This window comes from Peromyscus eremicus, chromosome 20, assembly GCF_949786415.1.
Source record: "Peromyscus eremicus chromosome 20, PerEre_H2_v1, whole genome shotgun sequence".
Taxonomy (NCBI): domain Eukaryota; kingdom Metazoa; phylum Chordata; class Mammalia; order Rodentia; family Cricetidae; genus Peromyscus; species Peromyscus eremicus.
The window spans coordinates 21743216-21769922 of record NC_081436.1 but is presented as its reverse complement, the minus strand read 5'-3'; the positions used below and the strand labels follow the sequence as shown (position 1 = coordinate 21769922).

The 26707-nt window shown below is 40.1% G+C and overlaps 1 protein-coding gene across 1 annotated transcript in view; it reads right to left on the bottom strand.

The window, feature by feature from the left end:
* Window positions 1-81: 81 nt before the first annotated feature.
* Window positions 82-26707, bottom strand: part of St13 (ST13 Hsp70 interacting protein) — a 37168-nt gene continuing 10542 nt past the window's right edge. Inside the window, exons 3-12 of the mRNA XM_059247110.1 lie at window positions 25714-25786; window positions 24444-24514; window positions 18615-18681; window positions 13906-13990; window positions 13658-13768; window positions 11238-11340; window positions 7632-7748; window positions 6151-6199; window positions 2416-2549; window positions 82-2025 (exon numbers count right to left, since the gene is read on the bottom strand). Of these exons, the coding sequence (XP_059103093.1) occupies window positions 1897-2025; window positions 2416-2549; window positions 6151-6199; window positions 7632-7748; window positions 11238-11340; window positions 13658-13768; window positions 13906-13990; window positions 18615-18681; window positions 24444-24514; window positions 25714-25786 (939 nt within the window). The 3' untranslated portion in view covers window positions 82-1896. The remainder of the gene's footprint in view (window positions 2026-2415; window positions 2550-6150; window positions 6200-7631; window positions 7749-11237; window positions 11341-13657; window positions 13769-13905; window positions 13991-18614; window positions 18682-24443; window positions 24515-25713; window positions 25787-26707) is intronic.

Sequence of the window (26707 nt, the reverse complement as noted above, 5' to 3'; positions counted from 1 at the left end):
ATTACATAAGTTCAGTGAATACTGCAATCAAAAAAAAAAAACAAAAACAAAAACATGCTAACAAATAGGGGAAGGTCAAGATCCAGTTTGAAACCATATTTTATTTTAGCATCTTAGGAATATTAACCACATATCTTTAAGCAGAAAACCCCTCTATCTTCTTATAGTATTTTTCTTATAGTATCTTTAGTGAAAAAAAACAAAACAATATTTCTGGTGTAGAAATGATACTGAGTCTTTATGAAAAAAATGAAGACTTTTTTTTTTAATCTACGGAACTCAGAAGTCTAAAAGCAAAGGACACAGTTATCAGAAGAGCAATTTCACCCATTTATGGTAGTATTTGCAATATTAGAATATAATTAGGTCATGTATAGTCAGAGTCCAAAAGAAACTGATCTTCAGGAAAGCACAGCACACCATGGAAATTTTATGAAAGAACACACTTGAACAAAAAAGAACACCGTGCAAACTTCAAATTTAAGATTATGGGATGAATGTCTGTCAAGGACTTTAAACGCATGCTCTGTTCAAATACAGCTTTTTCTCACATGTAACAAGATGCATCTGTGTCTGCTGTATGAAGCAGGTAAACCTGCACAGACATATGATTTCAGATGTGCTAATTTAAATATGCACTCTGGATATCATTTTCCTTTATCCTTGCAGCAGAAGGAAGGAGAGAAAACAGGCATTAAACACATCGCAGTACTTAAGAGCTAAATAGGACGAATGAATCTTTCATCATACGTAAACAATTTAAACTCTTCAAAATACAAAGATGTATACTTCAACATGAACTCTAAATTCACAATTGTTTCTCAATTTCATAAGCATACCTAAAACCAAAGGGAATCCCTCCTTCCAATGTCTTTTGATATGACAGGAGTTCACAAGTGTAGAATTTTAATATTTAAAGAAGCAACCCCATGTCCAAGTACAATACCACAGCTGTTACAGGTATGACCTTACAACTACCATACGTACTATATATGAAATTAAACTAGCAATAAATATGCTTCCACAATTACGCTGCGAATGATAAAACTGATGACGTTAGTGAAAAAACACTATCTTAGCTCAAGAAGATTAAGAGGAGACAAGCAGACAGTGGTAATCTCTAATAGGAAAGGTCATTTTTGACAGAAACAAAGAAAGCACTCTTTTTCCACTATGTGGGAATGCTATGGAACATTTATTTCAAACAGTGACAATGGCAGAACTAGATATTCTAACTCCACTATAACACTTAAAAAATAATACAAACAAAGATCACCCCTGCAGCACAGTGTAAGATTTCAATGTAGCTTACACAAGGTCAAACAAAACCGAGGACTTGCTGCTGCTCTGTCCAACACTTCAGTCCTACCCAAGTCAGATCCAAATATTGGTGGTCCCAAGAGATTCACTGAAATAGATCATTGTGAAATAAAACATAAAAAAAAAAAGACAAATCAAGATGCTTCAGTAACCATATGTCCAACTCAATCAACTTAAATGAGTTTTATTTGCTTCCCACTAACAAATCTTTATTTTCATTTATGAGAGCAGTTAAGTCGACCATATTCAGCTTCCTTGCCCAGTAATTCAAAGGAAAAACCCAAAAAGATTAGTAAAGAAAAATGTAGGAATTAACACCCCCAAATTTTTTAAAAATGTTTAAGGTTGAAGAGTGTTTTAGGTTTGTACTTCCTAGTAGGAAAACATTATCTGAATGAAGACCCTAATGGCAAACCACTGTAAAATGCTTCAGCCGCAGTTGATGCAGAAGGGTAGGGAGAATCTTCGAAGCACCCCAGCTCTCCCGATGAGGTCAGAGGTACACTGGTTTGTATTATTGCAACATCCAGTAAGTGAGCTAAGCTGCTCTTCACTCAGCAAGGGCTCTGTTTAACATTACGCTTGACCTCCAAACTTGGCTGACAATTTACTGATGAGATTCATAACCTTTGGGTTGCTTTGATATTTTGACATATTTGCTGGGTTCTGGGCCACATCCTGGAAAGCCACCATGACTTCTGGATCCTGAAGAGAAAGTACAAAAAGAGAGGGGTGGAATTGAATTTTTCAGCTATGTTGGGTTTTGTTTGTTTTTTTTTGTGCTTTTTTCAAAGCAGGGTCTCTGTGCAGCCCTGGCTGTCTTGGAACTCACTCTGTAGATCAGGATGTCCTCAAATTCACAGAAATATGCCTGCCTCTGCCTCTCAAATACTGGGATTAAAGGTGTGAGCCAGCACTGCCCAGCAAAATAAATAAATCTTTTTAAAAAATTCATCTCAATTTAGAAAAATGCCAGATTGTAAAATTAGCTAATTGATAACTAATAGGAAAAACAGCTAGTGTGCTGTCACTACACAAAAGTAGAAAAGAAAGGCTTAGATGATCAAAGCCCAACTTCATTCTTCCAAATCTTACCTGCATGGCTGCAAGAACCTCTGGATCACTGAGGATTTCATTGAGTCCAGGCATTCCTGCCATCCCAGGCATGCCCGCTCCCATTCCAGGCATTCCTCCAGGGAAATTACCAGGCATTCCCCCAGGAAAACCACCTATAAGAAGAAAGGAAATAATTAGGGACATGAACAAATTTCTATTCATTCTCTCCAATACTCAAGTATAGGAGAGTCAGGAACAAGGACAGCCACTAGGCATTTAGCACATTCTATTCTCAACATAGCAGGCTATCAAGCGTAACTTCTAATTTTTCCTAAAGGTAAACCTGTAAAACAGACTTTACTCCTTTCTGGACTTGTTTTTCATTACTTAAAAAAGTTCAAAAAAACTAATCCTGCCTTAAAAATAAAGAATCAACATGTGCCGGTCCTCCCAAAACATTAATGCCAGGTGTGTCATTGTTTTTTTTTTTCTTATTTGAGGGGCAGGTGGGAGGGATGAGGTGTTTGATATAGGGTGGCTGTCCTGGAACTTGCAATGAATGTATGTTCAGCCCAGGCTGTCCTAACTCTCGATTTCCTCCCCCATCATCCTAATGCTAAGACTGCAAGTGTGCATCACCATGCTAGCTCAATCACCTTTGAATTTCTCATTCTTGAGTATTTTTGTTTCAATTTAAAGTTAATTCTATCAGTCTAAACTTGTTTTATTTCATTCTGATTCATCCAGAGCAGTTATTTCTCAAGTCTTACCTAAAATAAGGGTAACAAAAATTTATTAATTTCTTTCTCTTTTCATTGAATGAGACAGTAATGTAGAGCTCAGGCAGGCTCAAATTTTGCTCTGTAGGTGAAGCTGGCCAAGAAACCCTGAGCCTCTGACCTCCACCTCCTAAAGACTGTGTCCTAGGCTAGGGTTACTATTACTGTGATGAAAAACACAGTATGAACAAAAGCAAGTTGGGGAGGAAAGGGGTATCCGGCTTATACTTCCGTATCACTGAAGTAGGTCAGGACAGGAACTCAAACAGGGCAGGAACCTGGAGGCAGGAGCTGATACAGAGGCCACGGAGGAGTGCTGCTTACTGGCTTCCTCATCATGGCTTGAACAGCCTGCTTTCTTATAGAACCCAGGACCACCAGCTCAAGGACAGCACCACCCACAAAAGGCTGGACCCCTTCCCACCAATCACGAAATAAGAAAATGCTCTCCCAGCCAGGCGGTGGTGGCGCACGCCTTTAATTCCAGCATTGGGGAGGCAGAGGCAGGTGGATCTCAGTGACTTCAAGTCCAGCCTGGCCTACAAAGCGAGTTCCAGGACAGCCAGGACTGTTACACAGAGAAACCCTGTCTCAAAAAAAGAAAACGCCCTGCATCTGATCTTACAGAGGCATTCTCTCAATTGAGGTTCCCTCTTTTCAGATGACTCTAGCTTGTGTCAGCTGACATAAAACTAGCCAGGACTATCTGAGATGACAAGTGTGCCTCACCAGGCCTGGTGAATCTATGTATTTAAGAGTCCCATTCTAAATAATCAAAATCTCTAAAAAATGGTAACATACAATTATTAGAAAAATAACTTGGGGCTTTGTTATGTTCAGCTGAGATCTTACCTATGTAGCTCAAACTACCCTCAAATTCATGGCAGTCCATCTAATCCCTAAAGTAGGATTACAGACAGGTATTTGTAAGACAGAATGGCACATATGGCAGAATTTGCATATGATAAGCACTCATGGTGATACTTTCTAGTGTAATTCTCTAACAAAAACGACTTCGTTCTTCTAAGCACACTATTAAATTATAAACCCACACTATTTTCTACTTGAATTTTTCAAAGATTCTATTTGTATGTGAGTATGGGTGTGAGGGTATTCAGCCTGTGTGCACACTGAGGCCAGAAGCGGACATTAGATGCCCTGCAACTGGAGTCCTAGGTATCTGATGCCTGGCTTGTTGTCTGAGTGCATGGATCTGAAGTCCTATCCTTATAACTGCACAGCAAGCACTCTTAACCACTGAGACATCTCTCCAGCCTCTCGGTTTCTGTGTAATAAAAACCCTCTATGTCTACTGAAGATATTCTGAAATGACAACTGTGCCAAAATAAGAACATCCTAAAGAGAAAACTAAGCAATATTAATGTATTCTACAGACACAGAATCATGACAAGTGAAGCTGTAATAAATAAATAAACACATTGAACAGTCATTCCTATCTTGCTCAACAATAAATCAAGCATGCCTATAAGCACTGTAACATGAGAAAGAGGCAGGAAAAACACAAACTTGGAAGCTTCTTCTCTAGTTTGTTCTCATAGGCTTTCCAAGATCACTTCCTTCCCATGATGAAGTTACTGGAACAAGGCTTGCTAAATTAGATACCAAAATGCACAGATAATAGCTAGATCTAATATTAGTTCACATTAGTAAAGTTTTCTCTATAAAAAAGGGAACTGACAATCAGATTCATATTTTAAGCTAGAAGTAAGCTATGAGCTGTAATTTTTCCATCATCTTATTGTTGATGAAAACGTTACATTTTATCTTCCTCTTTTTTGGTTTGCTTTTTCGAAATGGAGATTTTCTGTGTTGCCCTGGCTCTCCTGGAACTTGCTCAGTAGCCCAGGCTGGCCTCAAACTCACAAAGATCTGCCTATCTCTGTATGAACCACCATCGCACGGATAACACGTTTCATTTTCTAGCTTTAGAATAAATGGTTCTACCCAATGGTATATAAGCATAAATGGGTGTCTAAATTTTCCTTGAAAGAAAACTAGTTACCACAAAGTAGAAGACAGCCTTTTAAAAATAAGCCAACAAAACCCATTTTTTAAGTGTATTGTTTATATAAACCTCACACTGCCTCTTTCAGGCAGCAAAACTTATTTTCTTTTCCTCTCACCTATCTGAATGCTTGTCCTTTGCTAACACTCAAAAGCTTTGTTTTGCTAATAACTTCTGATTGTAAGACATTTACAAGACAGAAAAGAGTGTCTAGAAAGATACCTCAGCAGTTAGCAGTGCTTGTTGGTCTTCGAAAAGAGCAAAGAAAAGACTTCAGTTTCCAGTATCTAATTTGGAAGACTCACAACTATTGACTGTTAACTCCAGTTCCAGGGGATCCAAAAAACTCTCAAGCCACCATGAGCAGCAAGCACACACACACACACACACACACACACACACACACACACACACACACACACGTACACACACACTCAGAAATGAACATAGTCTCTCCCTCTTTGGATTTTCAAGACATTTTAAGACAGGGCTTCTCTGTGTAGCCCTGGCTGACCTAGAACTCAATTTGTATACCAGGCTGGCCTCAAACTCACAGAGACCTGCCTGTCTCTGCATCCCAAGTGCTGGGATTAAAGGCGTGCACTTAGCCAGCCCTGTGTTTTTAGGCAATATCCTCATGAATATAAATATTATCACACGTAACAGAACATAACCTTACTGGTTTAGAAACTTAGATTACATTATAACAAATTACCTTAAGTACAACACTCAGCTCTCAACAACTATTAACTTTTCTTAAAGTGTATTATAACTCAAAGGAGGAAAATAATGCTTTTTTTCCATTAACAAAAATTGTTTATGAAAATGAACTTTACAAACATTAACTAATATTCTTTGGAGTTTCGAGAACTATCTATCTCTTCCCATATACATACATACCCCTGAGCTCCAAAATCAGGATATATCTTAATTATTTATTAACACTAACAGGTTTTCCTTTTAAAATACCTGGAAAAGAGCCATATTGTGCTCCGGACTGTCTTCTGGCTTCTTCTTCCTTGAAGACAAAATGAAAACAAATTATGTAACAGAAGAAAAACAACAGAAAGAAAGCCTTTTCCCTCATACCTAACCTAGCCACAGAAATCCAGGAAATCAAAAAATAAGACAGAAGATAGTAGAATGGTAAGGTTTAACAAACTACCAGGTGAACCGTTTCCAACTGTCACTGGGCCTTATTTTACTAATGATTTCTAGCAGGTTTACTTCTCTGGAAAGATAAAGCACATGCTTCTATTTATGCAAGTTATGAATTCTCACTTGTTTTAAAACTCCAAAATGAAAGGGCATGGCTAGATTATTTCCTAGGTTCATCTCTTCTACTTCCTCCCAGCAAAATTTAAAAGGCTTCCCGAGTTCTTTTTAATAACAAAGAAAAGCCAATTAGACCCTTCCTTCATACCTAGTTAGAAACAATCATCAAGCTAGACTGTATCCCAGTGGTCCAGCACTTGCCTCTCGTGTGAGGTCCCAGTTCGATCCCCAGGACATGAAGAGAGGGGAACCAAATAAATATACACACATTTTTTTATAAATTTAAAGTATGATGCTTATGAAAAGACCCCAAAATTAAGACTTACTTATATACAGCTCTATATAATTATATAGCCATATGTCCCTTTAGCAATGTTGGAAACAAGAAGGCTACTACTGATAAAGGCAACTGTTGTCTAACCGTTTCCTTTAAACAGTCCATCCTGAAGGGAAGCTGTTTAAGCAGAAAGGTAAACATCTCAAAATACCTTTACAAGTCTCTGAAACTGACCAGATTCTCTAAGTCGTCTCCTTCCCAAGAGTAAACAAGCCAAGCTGCTCAGAATGACTGGCAGTCAAGTCAAGTTACAGACTCGGAGACCAGCAGAGCTGCCTAGAAGAGGCTGTGCAGTGTACTCCAGGTTCCCAGCTTTTTGTAAGCTGTCACCCATGCTGGGTGGGCTTTGGTGACGCAGCTTTCTCTAGTCATTTCTCTCTTTAAACTAAAACTCCTCCCTCTTCAGCCTCCTGAATGCTGGGATTACAGATGCATAGCTAGAATCTTTTTTAACAGCCATGAATCCACGGTTGGAAAGGGAGGAATCATAAAACACACACAGGGGAAGAATCCTATGGGGAAGGACTAGTACCACACATAAAGATAGTACTATCCAATTTTAATTAACCTGGCCAGAAAATTTTGAGTTTGGATGGGAGAAAGGGTTGCCCTGCTGGAGAAGCACTCTGCAAATTATACTCTTGGCCCAAATTTGCAAGGTTAAAAGACCAAACAAATATAAGTTGGTGAAATGCAAGCTGACTTCATCTTAGAAACTAAGAACAGAAAGGACAGAACGAAAGGACACTCCTCCTAGGGATACCACCCCACATGCTGCAGCCACCTCAGAAAGAACAGAGGACAAGGACAGCCCTGAGGGGTTAGCTACGCAATTTACCCTCTGGGCTCTCTCATGCTCTTCTCGAGCCTTCTTCACCCTTTCTATCCTTTCTTTTATCTCTCGCTCTTCACGCTTTCGCTCATATTTTCTCCGATGTTCAGCAATTTTTTGAGCCTGGAAGAAGAACCACAGGAAGTAAGTTTGCCTGAAATGTCTGATCAAGTCAAGTGAAAGGAAGTTCTGTTCAAAGTCCCTTCTTCTAACAGTGACTTCTTTAATATATAGCCTACAAAATGGCAGATTCATCTTACAGAAAAAGCACCTAACTCATGGAAGCTGGAGAGAGAGGAAGGCGGTTCCATACCACTCTGAGGAGGTACAGGCAACTGAAGGTTGATAGTGAGGAAGACACGTTGTAGAACCACTGCTCCTGTAAATAACTTCATCCAGCGCCTCTAAAGAAACCCTAATAAAACTCAATGGGTCAAAAAGGAAAAAAAAAAAAAAAAAAAAAGATGAAAACAAAGGGGAAGGGGGAACTAGCTGGAGGGGACAGTGGGAAAGATTAAGGAGGCACAAGAATGACAAATACATTATGTACATGTGTGGGAGTTGGAAGGTCACTGGCCCCATCATCTCAGGGAGTGGCACCATTAGGAGGTGTAGCTTTGTTGGAGTGGGTACAGCCTTGTTGGAGGAAGTGTGTCACTGTGGGGATGGGCTTTGAGGTCTCCTATTCTCAAGCTTCACCCAGTGAGAGTTCCCTTCCTGCTGCCTGGGGATCAAGATGTAGAACTCTTAGCTCCTTCTCCAGCAACATGTCTGCCTGCATGCCACCATGCTTCCCACCATGATGATAATGGACTAAACCTCTGAACTGTAAGCCAGTCCAATGAAATGTTTCCTTTATAATAGTTGCTGGGGGGAAGGGGAGGCTGGAGAGATGGCTCAGAGGTTAAGAGCACTGGCTGCTCTAACAGAGGTCCTAAGTTCAATTCCCAGCAACCACATGGTAGCTCACAACCATCTGTAATGAGATCTGGTGCCCTCTTCCAGCCTGCAGTCATACATGCTGTATACATAATAAATAAATCTTTAAGAAAAAAAAGAGTTGCTATGGTCATGCTGTCTCTTCACAGCAATAGAAACCCTAACTAAGACAGCACCTAAATGAAAACCGTTATTATATATAATTAATATAAGCTAATGAACCCATTAAAAATGTCCAGGCTTTAAGAGCACTATCAAGTGCATTAGACACTATGAAACCAGAAGAGTCTAGGATATACTGTTTAAGAGAAATCTTCTAATCTCAAACAGATGACAAAGCTCAAGGATAGACACATTACAAATTTCAGGACAATTCTTACTTGGTGGCTTCTACCCACTACATAGTATTTAGGATTCACCAGTCACAGATCAGTTCAGCAGAAAAACTCATTGAAAACACCTGCCACAGGAAGGCAGATACTCAATACACATACATAATTTTTGCCAGGCTGTCTATATGTAAAGTTTCTTCATCTATAAAATGTGGGACAAGGTGGGGCTGGAGAGATAGCTCAATGGTTAACAATACTGGCTGCTCTTGCAGAGGACCTGGGTTCCATATTTAGCACCCACACAGCAGCTTGCAACTGTCTTTAACTCCAGTTCCAGATGATCCAATGCCCTCTTCTCAGGAACACGGTACCCAAACATACATGCAGTCAAAACACCCATATACATAAAATGAAAACAATACTTAAAAAAAAATGGGGGACACAGCCAGAAACATTTAGTCTTGAACGCTGGGGTATATAGTTTTGTGGTAAGTACATGATTGACACACACGAAGCCCTGAGTCTGACCCCTAGAACTACCCAAAAAGGGGTGGTGGGCAGAAATAGGCCTTTCAAATGCTTTAGAGATAAACAGTTGGTATTCAAATGTTACCTTAGTGTCTATACAAATATTTTTAAGAACTTTTATGTTCTAGAATATGGTCAACAACTAGTTTGCTAAGTTTACTGTAATAAAAATTTTAAAAAGCAGGGCAGTGGTGGCACATGTCTTTAATCCCAGCACTTGGAAGGCAGAGGCAGGAGGATCTCTATGAGTTTGAGGCCAGCCTGGTCTACAGAGCAAGTTCCAAGACGTCCAATGCTATACACAGAGAAACCCTGTGTCGAAAACAAAAATCAAAAGCAACAAAATTTAAAAATAAAAAACAAGGGCCAGTGAGATGGCTCAGAGTTAAGTTAAAGCAACTGCTACAAAATATTGATGATGTGAGTTCAACCCCCAGAACCCAGTGCAGAATGTTTCAACCTCTACACACAACACATACACAGAAACACTTATAACGAAAGGGGGAAAAAACTATTAATCAACTTAAAACTGGTGATAAGTTAAATTCAATAAAACCCCTGTATTAAAACGTTTAAGGATAAATTCACTCATAAGCAATTTATGTCTTTTCTTATATTCATTCATTCGAATGGGGATTAAACTTAGAACTTTGTAAATGCTGCAGAAGCACTCCACCACTAAGTTATATCCCCAATCCATATTTCTGCACTCAAAAAAAAAAAAAAAAATTGTAGTTGGGTGTAGTGATGCACATTTTTTTTTTTTTTTTTTTTTTTGGTTTTTCGAGACAGGGTTTCTCTGTGTAGCTTTGTGCCTTTCCTGGGACTCACTTGGTAGTCCAGGCTGGCCTCGAACTTACAGAGATCCGCCTGGCTCTGCCTCCCAAGTGCTGGGATTAAAGGCGTGCGCCACCACCGCCCGGCTTGTGATGCACAATTTTAATCCCAGCACTCAGGAGGCAGAGGCAGGTGGATCTCTGTCTGAGTTTGAGGCCAGCCTGGCCTAAAAAGTTAAGTTCTAGAACAAGCAGATCTACACAATGAGATTCTGTCTCAGGAACAAAATAAATAAAAGACTGTAAAGGTTATATAGTTTTTGGATTAAACACTTTCATTTAAAAAAAAAAAGAAGGAAGTGAGAGGGATCAGTAAAATGAATAAAAAAATTCTTAATTAAAAAAAAAAAAAATCTTGCCGGGCGGTGGTGGCACACACCTTTAATCCCAGAACTTGGGAGGCAGAGGCAGGCGATCTCTGTGAGTTCCAGGCCAGTCTGATCTACACAAAGTTCCAGAACAGCTAGAGCCACACACAGAGAAACCCTGTCTCAAAAAACAAACAAACAAACAAAACAAAACTTAACAGTAGTAAAAACTTAAAAAAGGTGATACTGAAATTCACCTCAGAGAGGCCTTCCTCCTTTGCACCTACCTATTACATAAGAACAGCTCAGATGTCAAATACAACCCGGGATACAGTTTGTGGTTTTCGGTTGCTTTCCTTATTGCAAACCTGCCCTTTCTGTCTCTTTTTGAGATAGGGTCTCTCTACACAGCCAGAACTCACAGAGATCTGCCTGCTTCTGCCTCCCAAGTGCATGTGCGCACCACCTTTCTGCTTTTGTGCCTTACTCCACTGAAGCCTTGCATAAAGGTCATATAGCCTGCTCTCTGTGTCCAAAATGGAAGCATGACATACTAATGAGGTGTCCAAGTGGAGCAGGCTGTCAGTGCCTCTAACCTCTACCTGCTTCGTCGCCTGTTTTCCAGGCCAAGTACAAAGCCATGGAGTCTTGGGCAATGTTCAGACATACCCGAGGTTGAACCTCTTTCAGCATTGCACTGGCATCCTCGTCATAATCCAGTTTACAGGCAAGGGCAAGGTCATGAGCTGCTTCTTCCCAGTGACCCAGCAGTCTGAAAGAGATGTAAACTTATTGAAAGAGCCATTACAAAAAGCAGAGTAACAGAAAGTTTTCAGTCAACTATTAGCTACAAATTTTTATCAATCAATTGAAGAACTGTGTTATTGTGATGGTTAACTTTCTGAGAACTTGAAGGAACTGAAATTCCTACAATGATAATTATGATGTATTTAAAAGAAGGAGATAAAGCAGTAATTTTCTAACATGAAAGACACTTCACATGGTATTTCCTATGTAGGATTTTATTGAGAAAACAACCAAACTGGTACTCAGAACTAAAAGCCTAGGGGTGGAGAGGCAGTTGAAAATGAGGTGGAGAACATGTACACCATGACATGAAATACTGCCACCCCCTCAAGATAAATGTAATAAAAAATGATAAAGCAAACTCTAAACCCAAATACAAACAGAAATGACTACCATTCACACCACACGCACCCTAAAATTATCTTTGTAGGTATTTTTTTTTTAGCTACATATTTTAAATGGGCTACAAAATGACAATCCTGACTGCCAGGAAAACCTTTACAATTTCCTTGGTGGGTATGCTGTGCCCACAGTAACTGGGAAACACTGGTACACATACAGTAGGCTTACAAAGTCACATAGGGACAAAACTTAAAAAGATACACATTCATCTTTAATTGAAAATTTCAGCATAAACTCAACTTATAAACTCTTCATTCAAATCATGAATTTATAAAGATACTTTATGCCAGTACCACGCTGTTTTTATTACTATAGCTCTATAGTAGAGCTTGAGGTCAGAGATGGTGATACTTTATTGTACAGGATTCTTTTTAGCTACCCTGGGTTTTTTGTTTTTCCATATAAAGTTGAGTATTGCTCTTTCCAAGTCTATGAAGAATTGTGTTGGGATTTTGATGGGAATTGCATCGAATCTGTAGATTGCTTTTGGTAGAATTGCCGTTTTTATTATGTTAATCCTACCTATCCATGAGCATGGGGGATCCTTCCATTTTCTGATATCTTCTTCAATTTCCTTCTTTAGAGACTTAAAAGTTCTTGTCATATAGGTCCTTCATTTGTTTAGAGTTACCCTAAGGTTTTTTATATTATTTGTGGCTATTGTAAAGGGTGATGTTTCTCTGACTTCTTTCTCAGCCCTTTTATCATTTGTGTATAGGAGGGCTACTGACTTTTTTGAGCTCATCTTGTATCCCGCCACTTTACTGAAGGATACTTTTTCTTGGTTGTGTCACTGAAGTGACAGTAGAGACAGTAACAGAAGCAGTAAATATGCCCTACAACACAAATTTTAGTGCCCATGAAAATGAACTATGGGTTCTTAAAAAATAGCTTAGTCTAAATCTGTAACCAGCCAGGTTTAAGATGAGTCCATGCTTGTATTAGACAGCAAAAGACCACTTGAGGACTAGGGGCTGCTTTCCAAGAAACCAACAATAATGTGGAGGTGTCTCCTATACCTACACAGCATTAATACATTTTATTTCAACCTTTCTCTTTGACATGTCTTCATAAAAAATCACTACCATAAGTCATTTAATACATTTGTGCAAAGAAAATCCATTCTCGTTGCTGGGCAGTGGTGACACATGCCTTTAATCCCAGCACTCAAGAAGCAGAGCCAGGAGGATCTCTATGAGTTCAAGGCCAGCCTGGTCTACAGAGCGAGTTCCAGGAAAGGCGCAAAGCGACACAGAGAAACCCTGTCTCGAAAAACCAAAAAGAAAAAAAAAGAAAATCCATTCTCTCCAGACGGTTGGTGGTGCCATGCCTCTAATCCCAGCTCTTGGAAGAGGCCAGCCTGGTCTACAAAGTGAGTTCCAGGATAGCCAACGCTCTTAGAAAGAAACACCCTGTCTTAAAAAAACTAAAACAATCTAAGAGTGGTAACGATTGCATGTTGAATGCCCAAACTTGAAACTTCTTTTTTCTTAGAAAGAAACATCCTGTCTTAAAAAAACTAAAAAATCTAAGAGTGGTAACGATTGCATATTGAATGCCCAAACTTGAAGCTTCTTTATTCATTATTGGGACTTTTCATAAAATCTGGGTAAAAGGCATTTTTACCCAGTCTAGTACTCACTTCTAGTGGTAAAACTTAGGGTTTCACAAGTGTTGATGTCTTGGGGAAGTTCAGTGACTCTTAGTGGATTGAGAAGCTGATATAGGTGAAGTGTGAACAGAGATGAGAATGGGTGTGCACCACCACTACCCAGTAACACCCAGCTTTTTAAATCATGGGTTTCATGGGTCAAACTCAGTCTTCCAAGCACCGTTACCAGCTAACCTACTTTCCCAGCCCTATTTATTTGCTCAATTACCTGTGTGCTTTCCCTCGCCATTTGTATGGCTGAGCTGAATCAGGGTTTATTTCAATGGCTCTGTCACAGTCTCGGATGGCAGCGTTTGGCTTCTGTAACTTGATGAACACACTAAAAAACCAAGGTAGTAGTAAGAAAAACTTCACTTCAAACAATAAAACCTTTGGGATTGCTATAGAATCAAAATTCTTAAAATAAAGGAGGATAAGAAGTTTACAAAAGATACTTTTGTACTTAAATGTTCTTACCTGGCTCTCTTGGCATATAGGATTGCCAAGCGAGGATTTAGCTTGATGGCATCAGTGAACAAGTCAAGGGCTTTCTGCAGCTCACCTGAAGTGAAACAAAACTTACTAATATCCAAAGGACAAAAATATTAATACAATACTTTGACTTTTTCATCTGATTAAGAATTATATATTCTTTTCTCAGTCTACTTTTTTTTAAAAAAAGAGAAAAGACTAAGAGATGGGAGATACAGCTCAGTGATATGTACTTTCCAACAAGCATTAAGCATTGTGTTGAGCAGCCAGTACAGTAATATTTTTAAATAAGGGGCCAGAGAGATGTCTCAGTGGTTAAGAACACTGCTATTCCTGAAGATCCAGGTCCAATTTCCAACACCCATATCAACTCACAACCCACCATCTATAACCCAAGTTCCAGGAGATCTGATACCTTCTTATGGCCTCCAAGGGCACTAGGACACCCATACACACAAAATAAAAGTAATTTTAAAAATATTTAAAAGAGTCAGGTGTGGTGGCGCACACCTTTAACCCAGCACTAGGGAGGCGAAGGCTATCCTAGTCTACTAGGACAGTCCAGGCTATTCCACAAAAAAACTCTGTCTTGAAAAACAAAACAAAACAAATTTTTTAAAGAAAAAAAAAAAAGACAAAGCAAGATGATGCAGATTTGTAAACTCTAGCACCCAAGAAGCAGAAGTCAGAGGACTGCAAACTGAAGGCAAGCCTAGGCTACACAATTAGTCCTAGGAAACCTGGACTGTAGGAAGACTGCCTCAGAAGAAAAGACCCACATGGTAGCAGCAGAGAACGAACTTCTGAAAGCTGTTCACTGACCTCTACACATGCACTGTGCATGTGTACCCCAACCCCAACCCCAAGCAAACAGTAAGTAAATGGAAGCTGGAGTGATGGTCAGGAAACTGACTGCTCTCGCAAAGGAACCAGTTTGGTTCCCAACACCTACAAGGAGGCCAATTCATTCCTAACTCTAGTTCCAGGGGATCTAATGCCCTGTTCAGAACTCCAAGGCGGCCAGGCACACATGTGGTGCACATACATACATGCAAGCAAAGACACACACACACACATAAGAAATAACTCTCTTAAAAATCCAAAACATTACTGGGCGGTAGTGGCCCACTCCATTAATCACAGCACCCAGGAGGCAGAGGCAGGAGGATCTCTGTGAGTTTAAGAGATGCTTTACAAAGAGAGTTCCAGAACAACCAGGGCTATTACACAGAAAAACCCTGTCTTGAAGGAGAAAAAAAAAAAAAAAAAAAAAAAAGTAAATATAAAAAAACAGTAAGCATATTAATTTTATGCTAGTCATCTTAAGTTTTACTTGTTAAAAGAATAAATTCAGCCTAAAGAGGATAAAATGTCCCAAACTAATTTCACAGGATTGGTTAAGAAAACAAGAATACTGCTTAAATTCACAGAAATGGAGACATTTAAGCCATTAACCTTTACTCACTGTTACCATTATTTGTCTCTCTGTGTGTTAATGCATGTACAAATACATGCACACATGTTGGGGCCAGAAGATGGATGGCACTGGCTCCCATGGAGCCCTCCAACACAGGTGCTGGGATCCTAACTCTAGTCCTGGTAACAGAGTGGACAGCAAGCATTCTCACTCCTTGAGCCATCTTCCAGTCCCACATTCTTAGATTTACAGGTAATGAATCACATTCATTTACTCTTATTTTGTATGCATGTATGCAGACAAATCAGGACAACTTTCGGAGGTTTATCTCCTTCCATCATCTGAGTCCCAGGGACTGAACTCAAATTTCCAGGCTCAGTAGCAAGCACCTTTACCTAGTAAGCCATCTTGCTAGCCCAAAAGCTTTTGTTTTCCTTTAAAACAACAAAAAAACAAAAAACAAAAAGCTAGTCCTTTAAGAGAAGCTATCCAACAAATAAAAACAGAATTAGAAAGGTTCTTTGTGGCCAGGCAGTGGTGGGCGCACACCTTTAATTCCAGTACTTGGGAGGTAGAGCCAGGCGGATCTCTGTGAGTTCGAGGCCAGCCTGGTCTACAGAGTGACTTCTGGGAAAGGCGCAAAGCTACACAGAGAAACCCTGTCTCGGAAAAAAGAAAAAGAAAAAGAAAAGGAGAAAAAGAAAAGTTCTTTGTGTGGCCCAGTTTAATTCCCAGGGGCAAGGTAACTACAGAATTTTAAAATAAATGTCAAATTTTGTTGAGAAAAATATTTGCTCAATTCATGAATATGAGATTTCAATAGACTTCACAAAAACAAAACAGACAAAAAGTCTTATTAGTGCCAGGAGGGATGGTACACATCTTTAATAATTCCATCACTTGGGCAGGTGGATTTCTGAAAGTTCAAGGCCAGCTTAGTCTATATAATGAGTTCTAGGATAGCCAGGACTACATAGTGAGACTGTCTCAAAAAAAAAACAAAAAATTTAAAAAAGCCTTATTTAGGACTACTGTGTGTGTGTGTGTGTGTGTGTTACAGGTAGTTCTTTCTGGTAACAAAGACATACCACGTTCTAAACTAAAATTTTACCCTCAGTGCCAGGGTTCAAACCCAGAGCTTTGCACAATTCCATACAAATGCTCTATCACCAAATCCAACAGTTAATTCCCACTTCACATCCAAATCTATTCTCCACCCCCCATCTCCCTGAACAAATAAACCGTTCTTCCATTTATCTAGGTCAGATGTTTGGCAAACTGTTTTCTAGAAACAGCCATTACTTTATACTTAATACACTCAGCCCAAGTTGCCACTGAGTGGAAAGCTGGCATTGTTAGGTGCCACAACTGAATCCAAAGTAAGGCTTGTGCATGTGATCAAGTGTTTTAACTACCTGCTTTTCCAAGCCAAAGTGACTTTGCCAACTCCAGGTTGGGGTTAATACTCAGAATACCGACTTAGAATGTTAAGCTTTGATCCACTTATCTATACTATAAAATCAGAACTAGGTCAAATTTATACAGATTGACAGCTAGCCTGGAAACAGAAACAACTATTAAATGGCATCATTTTTGTTCAATCTTGCTAAGACTGTAAGAAAAACAGACAATACGTCAAAGTGAGTGACAAAATTAATAAAGGAGGGCTAAGGACAGGCGTAGACAGCAGTGGACTGAACACTCTGGCCTCCAGCACCTCAAACTAAGGCGACAATAAAGTGACAGTATGGCAAAGGGACTGAGCAGCTCACCATCTGCCTGGGCCCAGGCTCTAAACATACTCAACTAGTATGAGGGAGGTTGTTGTTTTTAATTTCTGAGTACTGGAGAACTGTACAATACAAAGAATGAGCAAGCAACAAGGACCTAAACCAAAAAGATGGTACAACGAGCTTGGGGTGGTGCCAAAGCCTGAAACCACCAGCATTCACCAGGCTGAAGGAGGAAGATCTTGAGTTGAATAAAGGCCAGCCTTGGCTACACGGTGGAAGTTCTGTGGACTAAGGAGTCCCACTACACACAGAAACTAACACTTCCCCCAACACCAAAAAGTCAAACAGCCGATATGGAGCAACACTACTAAACTCATCCTAAAATAAACTTTAGTCACCTTCTAAATCCAGTGCAAATGCACATGGGCATGTGACAGCACTACTGTGACAAGTGCCATACCTTCCAAGTCACTAAGTACTCGGCATGAAACGTTACTGACAAGAACCACAACAGTCCCAAGTTTATGATCACTTGTTCTCACGGTAATGAACATAAATAATATCAAGCCTCTCTGATAGTTTTTCTTTTTAACTACATTTTTAGGGGCTTGAGAGATAGCTCAGTAGTTAAGAGCTCTTGTAAAAACCCAAGTTTCATTCTCAGTACCACATGACGGCTCACATCACCTCTAACTCCAGTTCCAGGGGAATCTGACACCCTCTCCTCTGGCTTCTAAAGGCACCAGGCACACACATGGTGCACACACATAGATGCAGAAAAAAACACTCAAATGTAAAATAATAATAATAATAATAATTAAACTTTGGCAAGGGCGGGAAGGAGCATGCCAAGGAGTACATGGGGGCCAGGAGGAGACAACCTGTGGAAGTGGTTCTCTCCTTCCACCACAGGGGTCAAACTCACATCAACCAGGCTTGGTGTGAGTCCCTTTACTGCTAAGCCACCTTGCTGCCACCAACAGCAGTTTTTTGAAGACCTAAAATGCAGGGACTATATTCCCATTGTAATGAGTGTTGGGCCTACGAACACCACTTATCAAAGGTCTTGTGAGCACCTATGTCAAAAGTTAGGGGGTTCTTGGCATTTTTTTTTAATCTTTTTTTTTGAGACAGGATTTTTGTGTAGCCCTGTCTGTTCTGGAACTCATTCTGTAGACCAGGGTGGCATTGAACTCAGATCCACCTGCCTCTGCCTCCCAGTGCTTGGATTAAAGACGGGTGCCATTACCATCTGGCCCCCTTCATCTTTTTAAAAGCTGCTTCTAAGCAGAGAAAGGCCATGACACATGCAGGAAGAGGCTAAGTCAGATCTGTCTGTGCTGAGGTAATAATGTAACTGATGCTGAATGATTTTAGACTCTTTGCTATCAAGAAGGAAGTGGCTGGCAGTTGGATCCTAACATCTTCAGTACGGTAAGATACAAAACCTAGTCCCTTCACGTTTACACTATGAACAGTCACTGCAGTACAAGAAAGACTATCCCACTGTTACAGAGCTACATTAGAAAGAACACACTACTCACCATCGTTTAGGGCCTCAATGGCAGCCCCCTTCTTTTCATTTGCTTGATCCATCATCTCCTCAGTGATCTGCCAGGAAAGTGAAGGTCATCTCATTAGCAGTGAAGCAGGCATGAGAAGGAGCAATGTGGACTTTCTTAAGGACGACAGTCACTGCCACACTCATGCACTCACCTCTAGTAGTGAAAAACTGTAGTGTTGCCTTTAAACATTTCACACCTGCCTTAGGAAAAACTTTGGTTTTGCTTCCTTCCAATCGTCTTTCCTACTCCATGGGAACTATTCATGGACAATTAAATCCAGTCTCTTCATAAAACGTGAACTAGTGCCTTTCACACTTCCATCAGAGAAGACACAGGTCTTACTTCTTTATTCCCATAAAAATCTTGTGAGCAGCTACAGTAGTTAGAGGACAAATACAAGAACACTGATGACAGCCGAGACCAACAAGACGTATGCTCGATATCCTATCTAAAGCTGAATGCTTGGCCATAACTTTAACCACATCCACCTATCGCCTGACTGTGTCAAACACCTGCAGGTGCCGACTAAGAAAACCATCTCGGCCAAGCACTGAAAGCTCAGCCTTAATCGCAGTACTCAAGAGGCAAAAGCAGGAGAATCTTTGAGGTCAAGGCCAACCTGGTCTACACAATCAGTGCCGGACAATTAGGGATACACAGTAAGACCCTGTCTTGGTGGTGTGGTGGCAGAGCAGCAGGAAGAGGAGATGGAAATTATTTGCTTGTCTAAGAACAGAAAGGAAAGTAGTTACCTTTACATCTAACTAGAAAATTCAATAGAAGTGACAAGTTACTTGATCTGTAAAACAAGAACAATACAAAAACACCAAGCAAGCCAGTTGTGGTAGCACACACCTTCATCCCTGCTGCAAGCCACAGGAAACCGCAATGGAATTCAGCTACTATCACAACAGCTACTACTTGGAAGAGTCAAGGACTACTCCAAAGGTCAAGTCATGGCTTAAGAGGTCTTGGTGATATTTTAACTTTTGTATATACATTAGCTGGTTCCTACAATGATTTTCTTGTGTGCTTCCAAGAACTCCTAACAGTGTATTTATCTAAAATGCCTATCAAGCATCCAAGGCCATACGAAACAACACCTGTCTCCTATGTCAGGAGATAGAAAGGTGAGACCCTCCTTTCTTATACAACCTTACTAATAGACCCCTAACTTCTTATCTAACCACTTCTAGTAATGTAGACTGAGCACACAGATCCACTTTTTAATATACAAACTGGTCATTAGCACTCAGTTGACCTCCTCTTTTACCACTCCCATTTTGGATTGTAAAAGAAAGCCTGGTGATCACTGCCTGAGGAAAATTCTTACCTGCCTTTACGACCCTGTAGAATTCAAGCCTGGGGACCTTGCTCGACCAGGGGCTTGCTATCACTTGGGTTTATAACAGGATTCCGGGGAGACTTAAGAGGAACGTGGAGAATTTAGAGTGGGGGAACGGAGAGAGATTAGGAGGATTTTGACCAGAGAGTATGTGTGGACGAGATGGAAGATGAGGAAGAGTCAGATGGGGAAGTACTAGCTGAGTAAGAATGAGATGAAAAGGACCTAGATGAGGCAGAATTAAGACGAGAGAATTAAGATAGAACTTAGAGGGAGCAGTAGATAAGTATAGAGAGAAATCAGGCAAGAAAGGAGCTAAGCACGAGAACAGATCTGAAGCTGTGTAAATAGGATGTTATACCAGAGGAATTAAAGCAAGTAGACTATAGAATCTCGGTGTGCTGAGATTCTATTTCCCCGAAAATAGTCCTTGCTGTTCGTAGTTTCTCTCATGAGCCCCTGGGATGTATAATATTAAGGCTGGTTCCTCAAATATTATACAAGACATCCCAGCACTCAGGAGGTGGAGGGAGAGGCAAAAGGCCTGCTAGAAACCCAAGGCCAGCATGGTTTACTGAGTAAGACTCTTACAATGCAAAACAACAACAGAAAGCAAAGTCAGAGCTCCTGTACACCACAAAACATTGGATAAAACAGAAACCAAGCCTAGAAAACAGCTCCAAGACTACCTAAGACTTCCACAAACAAACAAAAAGTAAAATTCTATCAAAGAAACATAAAAAGACTTCCAAGAAAATTTTATGTCACACATACAAAAATGGCTTTATGTATCTATGTGCAACCCGGGACACACAAATCAAAGAAAATGTAGTAATGTCTCATTGAGTCTGACATATCTCACTTAACAGGATTTCCAGATGGACCTATTTTCCAACAAACAATATAATTTCATTCTTCTTTACAGTTTAGTAAAAATCCACTGTGTATACACACATATTTTCTTCTATGTGGTGGCTTGAATGAGCATGACTACCATAGGCCCATTTATTTGCACGCTTAGAGCCAGTTGATAAACTGGGAAGTATGGGCTGGAGAGATGGTTAAGAGCCCTGGCTGCTCTTCCAGAGGTCCTGAGTTCAATTCCCAGCAACCACATGGTGGCTCACAACCATCTGTAATGAGGTCTGGTGCCCTCTTCTGGCCTGCAGGCATGCAGGCAGAACACTGTAGACATAAATAAATAAATCTTTAAAAAAAACAAAACAAAAACTGGGAAGTAGTAGGAGGTGTGGCCATGTCGGAGTACATGTGTCCTTGTTGGAAGTGTGTTGCTGGGGGTGGGCTTTGAAGTTTCAAAACCCCACAACCAGGTCCAGTGCCTCTCTTTGCGGGCTGCCTGTGGCTCAGAATATAAAGCTCTCAGCTACTGCTCCAGCAGCCTGTCCCTATCATGATGATAATGAACTAACTCTCTGAAACTGTTAAGAAAGCCCTCAATTCAATGCTTTCTTTCTAAGAGTTGCCTTGGTCATGATGTCTTTTCACAGCACTAGGGGAACCCACTCACCTGTCAACTAACTTGGCTACTGTGACAGTGCTGCATAGGCATGGACATCTAAGTGTGCCTGTCTATGGCATGCTGACCTACAAGTCTATTCTAGAGGGGAATGGGGAGGGAGAGAGAACACTCACAGTTGAAGAATATGATATACTTCAATCTGTCTTTATGAGGAAATGAAAAAGGGCAATTACTCCGATTTAATCAGTATACACTGTATGTATGTATTGAAATTATCACACCATGCTTGAAAAATAGTTTTGTGTTAAAGACAAAAGTAAATTTCCTAGATCTATACCATATTAATTGTATTCACTGAAATATTTTAATCTACTTCTAAGTTATTTATTAAATTCTTTTGACAAATTAGAAAACATGTTTTTAAAAACAAAGTCAGGAACAGTTCAAATAACTAAACAGCATTTTAGACAATTAAATCTACATTCACCCTTGTAGCGAATGTCAAACCTGATACCCTGGTATTTTGTTTTTGAAGACAATGCAGAACACCACACACAAACTATACATTGAGATTAAGAACAATGTGGGTAGGTTAACCACCACGACTTCAAATGAATCACAAGCTTGAAATGCCTACGCTGACAAGCACACGGTAAGCAAAAACTAACCCTCTTTTCCACAAGGGACAGTCAAGTAGAGATGGAGAGGGGAAAGCCCTCCTGAAAATCCATAACTGGGCTGGTGAGATGTCTCAGCAAGCAAAGGTGCTTGCAACTCTAATCAAATCTCCCTACCCCATGTCTCTCTTTCTCCTCCAACCGTGAGGGAGAGAGGAAGAGAGAAAGAGAAGAGGGGGGGAGAGGGGGAAAGAAAAGGAGGGAGAGAGGGAGAGAGAGAGGGAGAGAGAGAGGGAGGGAGGGAGGGAGGGAGGGAGGGAGGGAGGGAGGGAGGGGGAGAGGGGGAGAGGGAGAGAGAGAGAGAGAGAGAGAGAGAGAGAGAGAGAGAGAGAGAGAATGAATCTGTAGAAAGAGAAGGGAACTGTGAATGAGAATGGCCTATACTGGAACAGGAGACCCAGACAATCTAATTCTAAAATTTATTTGAAAAAACAAAACACCAAGAACAGCTAAAATATTCCTCAAGTTTCATGAGTCCTTATCCTGCCAGATAACAAGACTTAGTCCACAGCTATGTAAGAAAATGTGGCATTAGTACAGAGAAAGGAATTAAGACATGCAGAACAATAGCGTCCCCAGAAGGCCACACACAGTAAGCAGTATGTCAGCGCTGATGAAAACAAACTCCAATAAAAGTTCTGTTGAGTACAAAACTTTGGGCATGGTGATATACTCCTGTAATACTAGCAACTGGGAGATTGAAGCTATAGAACCACCTTGTTTGAGGACAGTTTGGGCTACACGAGATGCTTAAATAAATAAATAAATAAATAAATAAATAAATAAATAAATAATCAGAAGGAGGAGCTTCAGATATAGGTTGGTTGAGTGCTTGCCTAGCATGTACAAAGCCCTGGATTTCATCACCAGCATCCCATAAAATTGGGCATAGTGGCAAAACCTGTATTTGGAGCATTTGGGGAGCTAAAGCAAAAATTTCCAAGTCAGCCTGAACTAAGAGACCCTGTCCCAAAAAAAGAGGTGAAAGGAGAAGCATAAGAAAGGAAAAAGACAGGCGGGCAGTGGTGGCGCACGCCTTTAATCCCAGCACTCGGGAGGCAGAGCCAGGCGGATCTCTGTGAGTTCGAGGCCAGCCTGGGCTACCAAGTGAGTTCCAGGAAAGGCGCAAAGCTATACAGAGAAACCCTGTCTTTGGGGAAAGAAAAAAAAAAAAAAAAGGAAAAAGACAACTTAAGAAAAATTGGGAAAGGTCTGAACAGGATTGCACAAATGCCCACCAATGACCAAAATAGACCAGAACGTGCTCAAGCCTCTTAGAAGTCAAGACAATGTAAGCAAAAAGCCACAAGAACAGACTGCTTCATATACGACTAGCAAAGATGACTCTGACGAGACCAGGTGCTGAAGATTCACTGCACTACTGTTTATAAACTTCTTCCCTTAGCAGAGACCACCAGACATTTGAGGACGTCCTGTCGCCCTTTAGAAGGCCATTGATCATGGTTAATTTAAACTGTTTTCCACACCTCTTTACCAAGTGCCAGTTTTCACCTCTTTGAGGAGGAACTCCCTGTGATAAAAGCATCTGAAAAATAATGTGCCACTAGATATTCCATCAAAAGACAATTTTACGGCAGGGATGGTGACACATGCCTTTAATCCCAGTACTTGGGAGGCAGATGCAGGCAGAACTGTGAGTTCAAGGCCAACCTTGTATACAAAGTGGGTTCCAGGACAGCCAGGGCTGTTATACAGAGAAATTTTGTCTTGAAAACAAAAACAAAACCAAACAAAACCAAAAGACAAATCTAGGGGTTCAACAGTTAAGAGCACTGGCTGCTCCTCCAGAGCACCTCTCAGTTCAAGTCCAGCACCACATGGCGGCTCACAACTGTCTGTACCTCCAGTTCCTGGGGATCAACATCCTTTTCTGGCTTCCCTGGACATCAGGCATGCACATGGTGCACAGATATAATTGCAAACAAAAATATTAATACAAATAAAAAAATCATCTCAGAAAGACAATCTAATTGTAGGTATATACTTTAGGGGAACGACTTTATAGATTAATCAAACTAAAGTAATTTTAAATAAGCAAAACAAAATACAAGATTTCAGAAATTATCATTAAAACTACCATGGGAATTTACAAATATTTTAGGTAGTAAGATTGAAAAATGTGCCAAAATGCTCCAACACACACACACACACACACACACACCTGTACACATCAAATAAAAACTTTAAAAAAGATTACTACTTATCATGTAGTTCTTGTGAGTAATGTTATAAAATAATCCCAAACCTGGGAAATATCACTTTCCTAAATAAGTCATTAAACTTACCTCTGCATTATCATCTCCCATCTCTTGAGGGGCATCAGTGTCTGGCTCAATTACACCCTCACAGTCAATTTCTACAAAAGTTGAAAACCATGAAATTAAAACCTAAATTAAAAGTGTGGGATAACCTAATAGCCACTACTTACTTGAAACTATTAAAATCAGATGAACTGATCGTGGTGCAGCACAGGGGTAAAGTACTTGCCTAGTGTGGTGGAGGTTATAGATATTGTTTAGAATAACACCTCAGAAAGACAATGAACTAGTTGCCAGTATAACTATGAACTAGTTTCACCTGAACTTCGATACATTATAAACTACTTCCCTGTTAAAAGTAACTACTAATAGCTATTAGTAGGTAAGCCTACTACTTAGGGGTAGGCTGGAGAGATGGCTCTGTGGTTAAGAGCACTGGCTATTCTTTCAGAGGACACAGATTTGATTCCTAGCACCCACGTGATGGCTCACGACTATCCATCAACTCCAGTTCCAGGCAATCTGATGTCCTCTTCTGGCTTCTGAGAGCAACAGGTATGCACATGGTGTATACACACACATGCAGACACCTGTACACATCAAATAAAAACTTTAAAAAAAAAAAGACTACTACTTAATTTGTCAGGCTAAATCAGATAGTTATGGTAGTGATAGTGATGGTAACGTGCACAGTGTATTACATAAAACCACACCACTGGTTTAGTCAGTCTCCAAAATTCCCTTGGGAAAAATTTGGGGTCAGAGAGATAGGACTCAGCGGGTGAGTGCTTACTCCAAAGCCTGAAGCTGAGTTCCTTCTCTGGAACTCCACACAGTAAAGGAGAAAACTGACTCCCAAGAGTTTTCTCTGACCTCCACAAAACCTTCCAATATCAGCAAATTAATAAGCTCCTCTAAAAATTTTTTCAGAGATGTACCACAATGTTTTTAAAGACATTAATGTGGACAGTACAAATTATAGAGTAATTGTAGCTAATAACAAAATACTATTTAATTTTAATACAATTAACTTTAAAAATCAGGTGTACACAAATTCTATAGAACAGAGGAAAGTCTGTAGGTCAGTATTATAACCAAACCAGTAAATAAAACTAGCCACCCGGCACTCAGGAGGTTGAGGCAGGAGGACTACCTCGAATTCAAGGCCATCTGTGCTATACTGTTCCAGATCATCCTGGGCTACAAATTGAGAGGCTGCAACAAAAACTGCTGAACAAAAATACCACCCGCAGGACAGAGTTACCAAGGTTATCTACACATATTCCCATGTGCTCACCCAGATCACTCTCCTCACTTGACAGTTCATCCGTCTTTATGGTTTCCTCTGTCTTAGTATCTCTTTTTTCTTCCTAGCAGAATAAAATTGAATAGTGCGATCAGTACTTAAAAACATAACATGTGTTTGTGTATGTATATATAACATACATATAAATTTGTATCTTATTCAAATACACTATATTTCAGTTGTTAACCATCCTTTTACTTCTCATTTCTAATTAACTATAGGTCTGATACTTTATCCAAACCTTTAGGATAGGTATTTTAGAACTGAAATGTCTGGGAATACAATTCATATACTACACGCTACATAACATTCTTTCACAAGCACTGTACGTATGCTATGACTTCCATAATCTAACATCTTGGCTGTACATGGAAACTTCAGCCTATAACCACAACATTCAGATAGAAGTCTGTGGATTAGGAGCTTATGAGGCCAGCTTACTTGGCATGAGACTGTCTCAGAAAACAACATGAAAAGAAGTAATATTTTATGTAAAATAAATCATACTATTCATGGCTGACGGTAAAAGACTGAAAACTGACAAGACAGTAGGGTCATCTGAGGACAGGAGTTTGAGGTCAGTCTGGGCAGTAACATGAGACTGTATGTGAAAGGGAACACATTTTCAGATTGTGCTTGTTTTTCTTTTTCAAGACAGAGTTTCTCTGTGCAGCCCTGGCTATCCTGAACTCACTCTGTAGATGTGCCTGCCTCTGCCTCCCGAGTGCTGGGATTGTGTTTTAATGCCAAATGTGTCCTAAATACTTCAGTTTTCAAGGGTTATTCAGTTTGAAAGCTGCAAAGAAAGCATCTGTTGAATTGTAACACACAAACTATAACAACTTTAAAAGAGAGCATGATGGCAAGCAAATTTCCTTCCCACCCTCCAGTACCCCCCAGTTTCTTATCCATTCTGATACAGGAGGGATAGGAGATAAATTTACACTGCCTTCTCCTTTAATGAGGCTATGTACATTACAGAAAA